At 34.9% G+C, this 16,465-nt stretch overlaps 1 protein-coding gene across 1 annotated transcript in view; it reads left to right on the top strand.

Moving 5' to 3' along the window:
• The window catches only part of LOC114651130 (cilia- and flagella-associated protein 47-like), a 622,279-nt gene that overhangs the window by 176,796 nt on the left and 429,018 nt on the right, over positions 1-16,465 (top strand). Inside the window, 3 exon segments of the mRNA XM_051927333.1 lie at positions 3,940-4,021; positions 5,966-6,106; positions 7,670-7,865. Coding sequence (XP_051783293.1) covers positions 3,940-4,021; positions 5,966-6,106; positions 7,670-7,865 — 419 coding nt within the window.

Raw genomic sequence — 16,465 nt, 5'->3', positions numbered from 1 at the left:
GGAGCAATTCTAAACATGGGGAGAACATGAAACTTTCACACTAAAGGCACCCTACTTGGGCCTGAAGTTGGTTTAAGGCATGCAAGGTAACTACAGAACCCTCTGCTCAGCCACACTGCCCATTTTAACTATATATTTTAATGTTATTATTAATGTTTTTTTATCTCAGACATTCTCGTGGTTATACTTAAGAAAAAAATTGAAGCAAAATTTCAGAAAAAAAACTTGCCATGTGGATACAAATTGTATAATTTTCATGGTCTAAATATGCTATTGATATATGACCCATGCTGTGTGGCTCTGCGGTTTAATTACCTCTTATATTTACTGATAATCTGTTTTTTTCATCTTATGTTATTGCTACAGTGATACTCTTCGATATTTCTAAAAATATTCTCCAAAGGTAGTTACTCATTTTATTAAAATCATATCAAAAGATAAAGTTATTTGAATAAAAAAACAATCAGCACAGTAATCTTTAAATTCTTTTTTCATTATTATAATGGAATACATTTTATGCAGATGAAAGACAGCTTGATATGTAATCTTGTTTTAGATATTCAGTGAATTTGCTTTTCATATCAGTTTTATTCTAATGAGATGGAAGAAATAACATCATCTATTATCCCCTAAATGGTCTGGAAAATGATTATAAATACAGTTTCATCCAAAACCAATAGAGATTTGACATCTGACAAAAAAGAAATGACTAAATCAGCTACGCTAACAAATGAACGATTGAAAAATAATTAACCCCTTTCTTATAACAATTTCATTATTTATTTTGTTGTTTCTTTTCTTTTAGTCTTCTAACATATTGAAACAGGATACTGCTTTCTAAAACATATGTGTAAAGTAGCAAATTATTAACAAGAACACACTATAAGAGCACACATTATGTGTAAAATAAGTTATTAGTTGCTATCCTTGTCAGTGTCTACTCATGTATTTTGACCTGCTTTTTAGCAAATGCTTTGACAAAAACTGATCAGAATAAGTAAATACTGTCCTATGACTGCAAAAGAATACATATTTTTACTGTTATTTTAGTAAGGATTAAATGTGTTTGGTTCTTTTAAATACAGGAACTAGTAAACAAGTAATATAATATGGCAGTAGGTTCCATCAAAACACCAAGGTAGCTGTTGATTCTTAAATTGGCAGCTCCAGAGTCAGGCAATGATGTAGATCTCCCATACTGAATTTGCCCACTCAGATATAGAATAACACAAATATTGAGAAATGTGCACATTAGGTAATCACAATCAGCTTTGTGGAGCTAAGCCTCAGTTCCTTAAGAAATAACAAATGTTTTAACAAGAACAGGTTGTTTAAGCCCATATTAGTGTAATAAACAAGTTGATGCTGGTTCTGAATTATTGTGAGGAATTGGCCAGGAGATGAAAAAGGCAATTTGCAGAATCATGCTTGACAAACAGGCTAAAGTCAGTAATCAAAATGTGTGGAAAATTGAGCAAACAAGCCAATAGGAACGTTTCAAGGTGTAGTCAAATAAAGAAGTAAAAAAACCAAAAGGAAAGTTGCAGTAGCTTGAAAATCATTCCTGGAACGATATTTGAACTTTGTTTTAAAGTGTCTTCAATATGCTGAGGTATACAAGTTTGTCTGGGTGCCACCATTTTATAGAGGAAGAGCAGATGACATCACTCACAATTTGAAATCTGTCACATATAGCAGCAGAACCCAATTTCTAAAACAATATGGTGGCATCCGAGAAAAATCACACCACAATTTTTTTTTTCACAATGTGATGATTAAACTTAAAGGTAGTAATAAAAATAAAGTGAAAAATAAATAAATTGGCAATAAATAAAAATAAACAAGCACAAAGTGTAGATTAATGGAAAATATCATTTCAATCCTTATTTAAGTAACTTCGGCAAAATATTGTCAAGTCAAGGTTTGAAGGTCTCAAAATTGCTACTGTCTTGGTTAATTATTATATGTGTCTGTGGTCAAATGTATAAAGAAAAACACTCTAATGTTTATATGAACTGGAACCTAAACTTGAAATTTATGGCTAATTAACTTCCATCTGTATCCAATATGTATAAATTGAAGAATGAATTTTAAGCTAATAGCTGGCATGAAAACTAGTGATGGATCAGTACCAAAATTTTGACTTCGGTATCAGTAACAGCTTTCAGATCTCAGTACTGATACCAGAACTGTTCCAAAGCAACTCCAGAGCTCTCAGTCTTACTGTAGCCTCCCTCATGCTCCACACAATTGATCACCACCCTGGTGTGCACCACTTCTCAGTCAATAGCCGTGAAGTCCCGATCACAGTGAAGCAATAAGAGGAGGGTTCATCCCATGAAATGCAAATTGTGTTTAATCAATGGATGGGGTGTAAGCATGAAGTTTCAGTCATGCTGAATTAAAAGGCGGAGGCTTCAATCACGTTGGAGCATGTACTGTAGTTTCATTTCATGAAGTCCACAAAAGGGAAGTTTTCCCACAACTGCTAAAATGAGTGTCAAAGGAAGGGGGCTGGGAGTCAGAGGAAAGAGAAAAACCTAACTGTTATCTTTCAGTAAGTAAAAATGCTGAAATGCTGATACTGCACCATTTTAAAATGTGGGGTTTTCAGTACTATTACAGTACTGCTATACTGCACAACCCTAATGCTTTTCAGAGTCATGAATTGTGCCATTCTGGATAATGGATTAAACGCTAACATAATATTCTCAACCCTTCTTCTTCTTCATCTTTTGGCTGCTCCTGTTAGGGGTCGCCACAGCAGACCTTCTTTTTCCATATCTTCCTGTCCTCTCCATATAGCTCCGTTACATCCGCCGCCTTCATGTCCTCTCTCACCACATCCATAAACCTTCCCTTAGGCCTTCCTCTTTTCCTCTTACTTGGCAGCTCCATCCTTAACATCCTTCTCGTGATATTCTTAGCACCTCTCCTCGGCACATATCCAAACCAATGCAGTCTCTCTTCTCAGACTTAACTTAATTTAGTGTTACAGGGCCAGTACTGGCCTTAAGATAGGAATGATCCCTGGAAGAGTTGACAGCTAAACATGCACGCACACTCACACTGATGCTAACTTACAATCTTCTGTTATTCTCACCTGCACACCTTTGGGGATGTGGGAAGAAAACAAAGGTATCTAAAATGTGCATGATTCATTATTTATTTCACTTAGGGTAATGCTCGAGAATCATTCAGATTTACCTCATTATGCAGACCTGAATATGCCAGCAAGTTTAAGTCCGTGCCATAGGAGTCCAAGGGAATGACCCATCCTAAATGGAAACTAAATTATATTCTCTTAAAAACATGCTTCTTATAATGATTCCTTCAGGAAATCATCGTGTTTTTCTAGCAACTGTCTTCAGTTATTCCTAATCAGTGAGAGCTACATTTTCCCTCTTAATTATAAGCACAAGATAGGTGGCTTACAGAAAGCACCCTCTGAATAGGATTTAGGAGTTTATGAGACTCAGCATTCTCATTATCTAGGCAATATGCAGAAACAATTAAAAAGGCAAATAAATTGTTGTGTTAATGTGTTTGTATGTGTCAAAATACAAATAACACTTTTTCTGAACGGTAAACTGGGTATTTAACTTGCCGTTATTTTCTATTATGAAAGTGTTTTTGAGATGATATTTTACAATTGATTTCAGATTTAATATAACTTAATTAGGTGTTACACTGTTCCAGCTTCAGAAAATCTGGAGGCCCTTAGTTTTCTTCTACAAACTGTTACTCCCTTAATACAGCTTTGTAATATTCTGCCATCACTTAGATTAAAAACATAATTCACTAACCTTATTTTCCTTGACAAGTATATTTTGTTAATACTGTGGCTGGTACATTAAATAAAATTAAATGGGTTTGAAAATGTATAAACAGATGATACTACTTTCTCCTAAACTAAATCTTTATTTTTTCCTATTTCAGAGCGCACGGAGCCTGCCTTGCCTATATCAGGCCAGAATTTCTTTTTGAACCAGATGACTTTAAGCACTGGAATTCCATTCAGGTATCAGTATTCAAGAAGAAGTATTAACAGTGGTATTGTCATGTGTGTAGAGTACAGTGAAATTCATTTTTGCATTTCTGACCATGCAACACAACATGACTCTCCAGCACCACACTTCATTTTATTTAAAGCACAGATCAGCTTACCTGCTTTATAGGCTATGTGCACATGCATTCACAAACTCACTTAATCCAAGTCAGGGTCACACCGGATTATAATCAATCGGCACTGGTCACGAGGCAGGATAAATTGATGGGCAGAACACCAGTCTTTCATAGAGCACACACAAATGCACACACATAGATATTTAGACTAGGGGTAGTTTATAGTTGCCAGTAAACCTAATGTGTGTCTTTGGAGATGTGGTAAGAAAACCAGAGTACCCAAAGGAAAATCCTCGTGGAACTGGGGAGTACATGCAAAGTCCACACAAATAACAACTTGGTATTAGTTTTGGACCCAGGATGCTGAATCCATGGTGTAGCAACACTAATTCAAGTTATTTTTGTGTGTTGGTCTTTAATGGCTACAGGATGACTAACAAACAACCAAACAGCCTTTATATACAGTGCAATTTTGGGGTGCCACAGTGAATACTGATGTAAATGCAAATCTCTCTTTTATATAATGACTTTATAATGAGTATAATAAACCATATGCTTCGATCCTTTTAGTATTGAGCCTACAATATATATTTCCTTTCTGGTAGTCTACAGAAATGGTACATAATAAGAGAATATCTGGGGAATTGCTGGTTAACTACTGGGAAAGGTAAAAGTCTTGGAAATTATGGTCTTAGCTGTATCATCTTTCACAGTTTGTATTTGGAAAACTGAGGATTTGTTCTTCCAGGTGTCTTCATGCAAAAATGCTCTTGGGAGTCCATTGTCTATAAATCCACCATAATAAAAGAATAAGTGTCTGTCTGTTTGGTTGATATGTCTCTGTCATTTCACAAATGGCACATCACAAACATTAACACTGCTTTTACAAATCCCATACCAAATGACATACAGTATAACAGAGACATATGCATTGTATTTGTCATTCCAGCAGATTGTGCATCCTTGTAGTAATGTATTATATTACTATATAAATGGTGTAAGTTGCCTTGCATAAAGGTGTCAGGCAAATATGTAAATGTAATACTGGAATCTACAATGATTACTTAAATTTCAACCCATCTTAAATAGGTAAAATAGCTAATGCAGTATAAATGGCTAATTCTCACGTGGTATGGGTTTGTAGCATTGCATCTACAGTACATCCCCAAGCTTAACACAAAGTCACATTTAAACTGTATAAACCAGTCTTACATGCAAAACATTTAAGGTATACTTGTAGGCTCCTACTCAATAACCTCCTTTGTCTCCCCCAGAGGCAAGCTTCAACTGTAAGGAGTAGGAGGTATGGGCAAAAGGTCTACCAGCTTGAGCTGTTTGTAGAGCTAAAAGAAATGGTCACACAGAGACCAATTAGGATACACATTTTATAACTAGGATAGGTCTGTTTAGCTCATATTTTTTACATTTTGAGATTTTTGTCCATATTTTTTAAATTACCTGTATACTGATATGTGTGTGCTCCTTATTCACTGTAGCTGCTAATAACTGTATTTCTACCATCAGAAGCTAGTTTTTCTACAAAAGTAAATATATATTTTACGTTAAACTTATTCCCGATAAATATTTCAAATGATTTACACAGTATTTGCTTATTTTTCTAGTCGTTATATATAATAGTGGACATTGGTTTTATTATTTAAGTGAGCTAATCAGGTTATACAGTGACAATTACATTTTTAACTTCTACAAGTAAATTTAACTTGAAGTTAACAGACCTATTCTTCTGAGTTTCAATTGTGAAATATTTTACAATGCATATAATTTTAAATTAGTTGTTTCAATATATCTGTTTCAAAATAAATCTTTTACTCCTCCATAGTCTCAGTTAGGTCAGCTGCAGAATAAAAAAGCAAATGGCATGGACAAGCCTGGGGATATCAGTCTGACTGGAATTGATGACATTTATTTTGAATCTTTGAGCAAACGTGCATGGACAGATGTGTTGCTTCAGATATACAAAGTAAGTAATGTATATCTAGGTTATTAGCTCTGGGAGTGATTATGCTTTTTTGGTCTACACAGGGTATATGATTTTCTGCAGAAAGTCTCTAAAGTTTGCATTGGCTGTAAATTGTAAATAGAATTGTGTTTATCTTTTAGGATGCAGAATATATTGGAAAATGTAGGGAAGCAGAACCCTGAAAAGAAAAATTTGTCTTTATTTATTATATTCTTACAACAGTGTATTTTTGTTGTAATATCTACAATCCTATACCCCTGAAAAATTGGTTCTAAGTGTCCTAAAAGTTTTATACCTGTTTCAATATTACATTTTGAAGGAGGTTTATTCTTTTCCAAAGCAATTAACTAATTAAATGTGATGCTAGAGCAAAAAGATATGTGCAAAGGAATGACTGGAAATGGGTCAGTGTCCGCTCAAGGGTTGGCTCTGTCCTTAAGACTATTGCTGCAGCTCCCCATGACCTGCAATGGTTAATTCAATGAGGGAAAATTGTTAATATATAACCACAATGACTAAAGGATTTCCTGTAATGAGACATACATCATTATCTTATGCCAAGTGTATTCAAAAGTAGTGTTTTAAAATGTTTGCCATTATATGATGTGTCATTAGTAAAGAAATAAAGGTACAAAGGCTAAATTAGCTGCACTAAATCATGGTGTTCATAAGAAATGTAATGATTTACTTCATTAGGTAGGAGTACATAATAAACAAAAAAGTTGCATCATATATTTGTAATATTAAAATGTGTGTTTCAATTTAAATGGTTAAAGCCTAAATATTCTCAATTGTAGTAGAAATTTGTCTTTTTTCACCCTCTGATAGAGGTTCATAGGGGGCTAGAACCCTAGTAAAGGAACAAAAATCAAAAATATCAGATTTGTCATCACTGACCTTGAAATAGTCTGTAATGATACTCCACATATTTCTGTTTAGCACTGGTAAAGAATCAAATATCAAAAATATTGTCATATTTGTGATCATCAACTTTGAAATGGCATAAAGCAACCCTCCACATGTTTATATTACCAATCCCCATTTTTTCGAAGTTTTGTAAAAAGGAGTAATTTTTACCATTCATATACCATTAAGGTGTATACACCTGGGTTCAGTTTAAGTGACAAGTACAACTTCAAGTCCTTCTAATAATTTGTGCTGAAGACAGCTTTCGGCAGTCTTTATGATAAGGGTGTAATTTCCTGCACAAAATATGATCCAAAAAAGGCCTACAAATGAGGTGTTTTGGTCTCTAAAGGGCCAAAAATTGGGAGAAACCACAAAAAGCTTGACATCTTTCATAACTAGACATCAAGACACTTTGAACGAGACCTCATATATGGGGGTTTTCTTGAAGACAGAAGGTGCCAAACACAAATTAAAAGAAAAAAATACTGAAATGATTTCAAAGTGGTCATAAGAACAATATGTAAAATACCAAGTTATATTTAATTGCCTTTATAAACTGACGGCTTAGCAAAGCATGTTAACTATTTATTGTGTTTTATTGGTAATGCTACAAATGTATAATTTTACAATTTGTCACTTTTTGCTTTCTTAAAGGTTTTTGTACTTTCACAAATACAAACGCAAGGCTCTAACACTTTAGCTGGACTGGAAAATGTGGAAAACATCCCAAAAATCAACCCTGACCCTTTATCCAGTAACATATACTCAACATCTGAACGCAAACTTCTCACATGGTTAAACTTACACTATGAAAAAATGAGAAACACTGTGTGGAAAAAAATCAGCAAAGGTTTGATATATTTTTTTTTTATTTTTCAATTACTTTTTTCTTTACAATTGACAAAAGTAAAAATATTTAATAAGCCCTGCAAAGGTATTATTATTGTTTTACAAAGCTTTACTTGAGTATTGGCTACTGCAAAATCTTTTTCATCAGACATCAGTTAATAGAGAACCCAGCTTAAGGTGAAGTATTTCCTTATGTGGCACAAAGGTCTGTCTGTCTGTCTGTCTATTCAGTACTGTGTTGCACGACTGGTAAAGAGTTGCCGGGGCAGACTATCTGTAATGTGAAATGATTCCCACGCTGTTGAGTAGTATCCTCCACTAAATGTTTGTTTGTAAATAGTGACCACTAAAGAGTATTGACAGAAGACACCAGGTGAACTTCTCCTATAGATAGATAGATAGATAGATAGATAGATAGATAGATAGATAGATAGATAGATAGATAGATAGATAGATAGATAGATAGATAGATAGATAGATAGATAGATAGATAGATAGATAGGGAGGTTATGGAGAAATTGTACACAATATAAAAAGTAAACAAAATACAAAATAACAAAAAAATATTTCTGGTTGCATTTCTATACTCTTCCAAATTATCCTCTTGCATAAGCTGAGAAAATAATCTTTTTCCTACATCCCAGCCTTCTGCTTGCTTAACACTGGTGTCCTCACCAGGCAATCCTTTGCTACTGCTACTTTCTTCATTGTAAGTTTGTCCAACATAGGAGGTGGAGACTCCTATAATGCTATTCCCAGGAGTACTTTCTGCCCCACTGAAGCCAATCAGGAGGTATTTCTGGGCCACTTCTGTTTCCAACGAGTCTCCTGCAGCTCCCAAGAGTCTCTACTGGAACCTTATCCCTTACAGCAGAATAATAAAAGCCTTGTATTTTGTTGCACTTATAGAGCACAATCCCAACCTGAAATCTGAATCTGAAATGGAATCCTGATTGGGTATCTCTCTGTCCCTTACATTAAAACATTACTGTCTCACTTTAAGTCAGTATAATTTGATGGAGTGAGTCATCCTGTCCAAACTATAAATGACGACAGAGCGTAGCTTCTGTATGTTAGTGCTGGATCTCATTAAAACAAACTTACTTCACAATAGAATCATCAGTGGAAAATCCCAGTTTGTTTATGTTCTTCCAGCTCTGCTCATGTTTTTGTGGGACCTTTTTTCTTGCTTTGGTGTTCCAGTTTTTCTTTAGTCTTCTCTGGTATTGAATCTTCTTTACTACCCTCTGACTACATCCTTGTCTGTTCCCTAAAAGTACTTTTCATTCCGTTGTAGAAATCTAAAAAAATACTATATATGAGTCCAGTTTCTTTCAGGCTTGGTCACTGACACACTTTATCCCAGGTTGGGTTGGTACGCATATGTGCTCATTGTTGCTATATATGCAATGAATTGTTTCATAAGATTTAAAAAATACATTTACTACTTTTAATTTATTTCATTTTGCTGTCATGGTGCTTTATGAATTTGTACCTCTTATTTCCTTGATGGCATTCGGAATTACGTTTTCTATCTTCATAGTGTTATCTTATATGTGTTATTAAAAACACCCTCAAGAGTTCAAAGAATAACTTGTTCATTTTTAATTTAACTAGGGGGCTTTGCCCCCTGCTCGCGTCACTCGAACCAACCACACCCCCGGGCTGCGCTATGCACCATTCTGAACAGGGGGGCTGAACGTGTTCCAAGGAGACGCGGTCGCTCCTTCGAAACCCCACTTAAACGGTGATACAATGGGAAACAAATACAGTTTTTTTTTTGTTTGCCTTCTCTTTGCTCGATCATTTGCTGACTTGCAGATGGATCTGCATCTCGTGCAGTGCTTCAAACATTTAAAAGCCTGTATAGCAGCTGACCTTTTGTCTCACTGCCTTGTCTCTCTTCTCCCCCAGACATCCTCTGCTTCTGTTGGGGGCCTCTCTCCTGAGGCATGCCCCTATGAAGAGGAAGATTTTCTATTCTTTTAATTGAGAGATGGAACTGTCCCCTCCGACTATACATGGAGCTTGATTCACTCCTAAAAGAGACTTATGTTTATTTGAAGTGTTTGAATAACGTTTCTGTCTCTAAAATCTCCTGTGTATCTGTGTAACTCTGTGACCCAAGCGTGACAGCATATGTGGATTTCACTTTCACCAAACAACAAATCTTTTAATTCTCGTGGATACACCTCTTCATTGGGAAGAAAGACTATTTGATCTCTTTTCGCTGTTCCATTATTTCACCGAGTAATAATTTCTGTTTGTTTGCGCTAATGAGATCTTTACTGTCATTTTTTTTGAGACTTTTGAATTTTCCTACTTCCATTATCTCTAACCTGCTCTGCATGTGTATCTCACCAACGTTTTTGAATTCTTTACGACATTCTACTTTTTCTACTCTTTGTCTTTTTCCAGCCCCGGGTGTGGTTAAATCTGTTTGCACAATGTCTAGTCTCGCGTGATGTGAAAGTGTCTTTCTGAGAAAGTCATGTCTCGTCTCTCTGAACAGGTCTTGTCTCATCCCAAGATTTTTTATATAATAGGGAGATGTATACAGTATACATTGTTATTTATGGAGAGTCTACACTTGCAGCTCTAAACTGGCTCGGTGAATGTGGATAAACATGTCCTATTATTTTCTAACTTGCTTAATCCAGACCAGGGTAAGAGGTGCGTTTCCCATCTAGCACAGGGCGCAAGGCAGGAACAAACTTTGGACAAGGTGTCAGTCCATTGCAGGGCAAACTCACACACCAGGACCAATATATTATTGCCAGTTCACCTAACCTGCATGTCTTTGGATAGTGGGAGGAAACAGGAAGGACCTGAGAGGCAAACCTTAGTCTCCTTATTGTGAGGCAGCATCATTACCACTTTGCCAACTTGTTGCCTCTGGGTGAGCATTCTCTGTGAAATTCTGGTATTTTGTCATGTGCTGCTTCTTGGTTTGTGACTATTCCTGTTAGGATGAACTCTGATTCCCTTAAACATAACAATAAAAAATAATGGGAATGACTGAAAATATTTTTTTCTCTCAGTCAATACTTAGCAGAAGCACTTTGGAAGCAAGTTATTAGATAGGAGTCCAAATCTATACAAACAGATGGAAACATTTTTCAGCCACTGTTTTGTGAAAACTTTAGGTCTTACAGTATATCATTTTTGGTGGATCAATAATTTACAGTAATTGTTAGGTTTTGACACGTATTTCTTCTAAGGCTCATTACTTTGAGTGGGTTTATCAGGCATGAAGGAAATTTTGAAACTTTGTAATAACTTAAAACTTACAGGTAAATACAAAACAGAAGACTCCTAGCCTACAGACTTGCATATAGTAAACTCTATAGTTATTAGGTTCCTCCCTTTCATAAAAAATAAACTGGCAATGTTTTTATAAAAAACAAACAAGAAGAAGAGAAAAAAATATGTAAAAAGTAAAACATGAAAAAGAAAGGGAACAAATTATTCAGTTACAATTATTTCCTTCATCCTAAACCTGCTAACAAGGTTAAAGAAGATAGTCGTAATCCAAAGTAAATAATGTTTACTCCCCACCTCTTGTAAAACGGTGCTGAGTGTTCCTGGGTTCTATCATTGCACCTTACATACTCTGGGCTTCCTTAACCTGTAAGACATCTTATATGTGCGCTCCATCTGTCCATCCAGGTAAGTTTAAAATCCAAATTTATGCTTAACAATCTTTTTTTCTTCATCCAGTATTGCACTGATATTCACCTTTAAATCATAACACACAGGGGAAAATAAACTGCAATTACTTAAGACTTAACATAACCTTAACATATGCAGATTATATAAAGACATACAGAAATATGAGTAATCTAAAAAAATTTTAATGACAGTGATGACATGCTTCATTGCCTTCATCACACTCTTGCTTTAAAGAATCTGGATAATATATTTATTTTGAATTTAATGGCGCATTTACATTTTTCTTTAATGTTAGTGCTGTTATACTTTAAATCATTAACATTTTTTCTCTTCAAGAATAGATAGGATAAGCTTAGATATTCATTCTCTCTGCTCCTGATTTATCAAGATCTGTCCATTTAATTCTGACTTGTGTTTTTGTGTTATTTGTTTTAGTAAAAGAGTGAATTGTGCACGATCTAGACTTTTCTTGCTAGATTTTGTTTTTTACTTTATTCTCTGGTTTTACACATGCAACTATTAAATACCTTGGAGAGAGAGGAATCATTGCCAAAATATTATGGATTATATCTCTTGAGATTAATTTCTTTGTTGACTTTTTTACCTTGATATGGCAGCCTCATAATTGTAATCATTTTATTCTTCTTTTCCTGATGAGGGTTTTGGTAGCAATGCATTGAGCTAGACTGACCAGGCCTTCTTATCCCCAACAATTTCCTCCTGGGGAATTAAAAAAATACCCTGGGGAGTATTCAAACAGTCACAGGACATATGAGACATAAAATCTCTCCAGCTTGTCTAAGATCTGTTTCTCCTTGGAGCTATGCCTTGTACACATGCCATTGGTGGCATCCAGGGGACATTCTGTCCACAAAGACCTCAAGAGGCTCATTTAGATCCTGACATACAGATATTCTACTCTGAGGTCCTCACAACCCTGAGCTCTTCACAGTGTCACTGAAAGTGAGGTCAGCAGTGGAACTTCATTTCGGCTGCTTGGGTTTACAATCGCAATCTTTCAGTCACTTTCCAGAACTCTTGACAGATCTTAAAATCTGTATCTTTGTTAGTTGTATCATTTTGTGACATGCTAAAACTTAATAAATATCTATTGGCTAAACAATTACTGTTCTTGGTTTTCTCAGTAGTTTAGATTTGTTTTTTATCATATTCAATGCTATAACATATTTCTAAAGGTATTTCCAAAAAACTACTAATTAATCAAGCAAACAATGTTAATTTTATTACTATATTTAATCTCTTAGACTAAGAAATAAGTGCATCATCTGGTGGTTTGGTATTTTTGATTAAGACTGAATGATTGATTTAATTCAATAGCTAATATGTATTTCTAAGAAAGCATAAATAATGAGCTTGACACATATGTATGAATTTATTCCAAATCTATTTTGAAAACAAACATTTTAATTCAAACAAATAGGCTTTGAAATGCCCCCTAACATAACAAGTAGTTGTCATTTAAAACATTTAGAAAATGTTGAACCATAGTTATTATGTCACCCTAATTACTATGTGTGTCTCTTTAAAACTTAATTTGTGGAATTTATTTTTTTGTTTATGTGTTTGAGACAAAGCAGTGTGGTTATAAATGATCTTATTTGTTCGTAGATTAGGTTGTAGTACTCCATAATCTAACAATATAATAGCTCAACCTAGCAAAAAGTAAATAAAGTCTATCATTACTTGGTCAATCCAACAAATTACCAGAACATTGAAAATGTCTTCAATTGCAGTTGCAAAAACCATCAAGCGTTATGAGTAAATTGACTGTTAATAAGGACAGCTACAGGAATGGTAGACCAAAATTTACATCTCCTACAAGGGATTAAGTTTATTAAAGTCAGCAGCATCAGAAATCACCAATTAACTGCTCCTCAGATTTATACCAAAGATTTCTCTGATTGTAACAAGTCACCTTTTGCAGTTAAGATGCAGCAGGCCTCCATGACACTGTGTTTTAGCCATGAAAATAAATAAGGTGCACGGTCAGATCCTGTAAATAGCTGGGGTAAGTCTGTCACTGGCAAATGTAATGTTGCTTAGTAAAGGGTCAGCAGTGGCAGGAATGTGTTTTTTGTGCCTCTGAGAAAAAGTTGTCAGGAATCAAAAATCCCAACTGCACACCTACAAGTTGGTAAGCAGTATTAATCAAAATTGATTCAATCAAAAATGTCTAATTGTGTGCAGGCAGATCCTGAAACACCATGGCACTTCCTTAAGTTAAGCATACATTGTTTTATGGTTTTACCTGTAAAATTATTTAACACATTTATTTTAAACCTTTCAAAGTGGACACAATAGAGGTCAGTACTGTGATTTAAAGCTGTCATATTATACCTGTGAATATGTTGTTTTTTTCCTTTTTCTTTAAACTTTTCAGTTTATCATATACTAATTGTCCTTTCCTTTACAAGAGTTGTGTCTCATAAATATATATGTAAAACCAGAGAATATCCCTACTGATTTTCCAAAAAGTTTCATGAATATTCTGGTTATGAGTTCAAGATATAGAAAGATTCTTATCTCCAAAAATATAAATTCTTAGAATAAAGGTCAGTGGACAAAAATTGCATAATGTGACCAAAATACTAAATACCCCTTAATAAAAATAAGCTGTTATGTTACATAAATGTGAATATTTGCAGAGCTTTTGGCCCTAAGTTTCAACCCATGATTGATAAAATAAATGATCCACATCCATTGACCTGTCAACTTCAGACTGTTACTTTGAGAAAAATCATGCATCCTTCTGACATGCCTGACTATAATATACAGAAAAACCAAGTGGAGATTTTTAAAAGGCTAATCAGGCATGTGTAAATTAAGTTTTCAAATAATATCCAGTTAATGCCAGGCAGTATATATAATATAATATTTTTATATTGTGCATATAATAGACAGTTCATGTTTTCTCAAGCTGAATGACTTCAATTCAAATTATTGCAGCTTTTTTAGTTTCTAATTTAAAATTTCACTCTTCCATACAAATCAGCTTTATCAAGTAATAGAATATTGCTGACTCATGGCAGTTTCCTTCTAACACAGCTAAGAAACATTAATGTAAATGGTAATTCTGGTCTCACTACACACTTTCCTTCTTACCCGGCAGCACATTTTGAAGAAACTGCCTGTTCTGCTAAGTGATGGTGTGGAATGATGCGCTTTAATTTTTTAATAATGAACTTGACTGTGCTAAAAGGGATTTTGAGTGAATTTTAAAATTGTTTTGTATCTCAGTTCTGCTCCGTGACAATCAATTAATGTCTACATGAGTTATTTTGAAAGCTTTTTGGTTTACAGTTCTGTAAAATTTATTCCCTTAGAGAATTTTTAGAGATGGGTGTTATGATTTTATTCATTCTGAAATTACAGTACATGAATTAGTATTACACACAGACCGAAGCATTTCAAGCAATAGTGTGACTTGTTAACTTAATTTTGCATACCTAAAGCAATTTAACCCAATAATCATGTTTATTTTTTCTGTTTTCAGGGTTCTTAAATTATTTCATGCAAAACAGCATTTAGTTTTAGTTCTGAATGATAATTTTCAATCTTCAATTTATATATCCAGTATGTCTACAGTTCCAAAAGTGTTCTCCAACATTTTCTTAACCTGTGCACAGGTCAAAATGTGGCACAATCAAAGTACCAGCCCTGGGAAGAACACAAAGCACACTCACATCCACCTTACCCCCTATATTCAGTGATTCTTTTCATATGTCAGTCTGCATCATTACATGGTTATGAACCCAAGCAAATAAGGAGAAAATAAAAACATTTCACACACAAGGCACTATTAAATTGAATTGGAAGTGCTGCCCACCTTATCACCATTTTCTAATCATGCGCATAGAATTTATGCTTTCCATTTGTTTTATAGCATTACATTTTTAGGTGTGTATACATGCTGCTTTCTTTTTTAGTAAGACTGCTGCCTGCTTTTATTTTGTTTTTTTTGTAGACACGTTTCTTTATTTGCTTTGTTAAAATAGTTACTAAATATGACCTGAAAGGCAAATGTCCACCATCACAAATTATCTTTTTGGTGTATTTGTCTTGATTCTTCTGGAAAGGCTGGAATTTCTTGCATGCCTACAGCTACTGTACTATGTGATACAATAGTACTGGCAGGAATTCACTATTTTTCTCTAACCATTAAAATATACCACAGTTTTAGAGACATTTTGGGTCTAAAAATAATCCTCTAATGCATTTATACATACATTGATATTATGGTAGTTAAGAAACATGACCTAGTTATGGCTGAAGAGTTTACCTACCTAGGCATTATTGTCAGACATGATGGAAGGGCAGGCAGTGACATCAAGAGCAGACTGAACAAAGCCTGCTGGATGCTAAACAATATATGGAGGTCATCTCAGTACAATATCATCACCAAGCCTAATGTTTTTCCAGAGCTGTGTTATGTTTAATCTTTTGTATGGATCAGAATGCTGGTGAATGAAGGAAGGGGACATTTACAACTGCTGACATTCCACACCAGTAGCCTGTGAAGAATTCTTCCTATTTTCTTATCACAAACCATCTGAAATCAGAAGCTGCTCACCAGATGCAAGCAGGAGAGCATAGACATCATCAGCAGCAGAAGAAGATGGAAATGGATTGAACACTCTGTCAAAGGAATTCAAGACATCATCACAAGAACAGCTCTTCACTGGATCCCAGGAGGCAAGCCATAGAACCACCCAGAGGTAAACTGTGGAAAAAGAACTGATGACCATGAACCACAGCTGAGGCAACATTCAGAAACTTGCTCAAAACAGACAGAAGTTGAGGAATGTTGCTACCCTACATGGCAGTTGAGATAGCAGGCCGAAGTAGTAGTAGCACTGGTTGCTCCATAGGCGACTTTGGACGAAGTCGAGACAACAGCAGGCAGACACC

The sequence above is a fragment of the Erpetoichthys calabaricus genome, chromosome 4 (genome assembly GCF_900747795.2).
Source record: "Erpetoichthys calabaricus chromosome 4, fErpCal1.3, whole genome shotgun sequence".
Classification (NCBI taxonomy): domain Eukaryota; kingdom Metazoa; phylum Chordata; class Cladistia; order Polypteriformes; family Polypteridae; genus Erpetoichthys; species Erpetoichthys calabaricus.
Note: the sequence above shows the minus strand (reverse complement) of the source record. Positions and strands in the feature narration are given on the sequence as shown.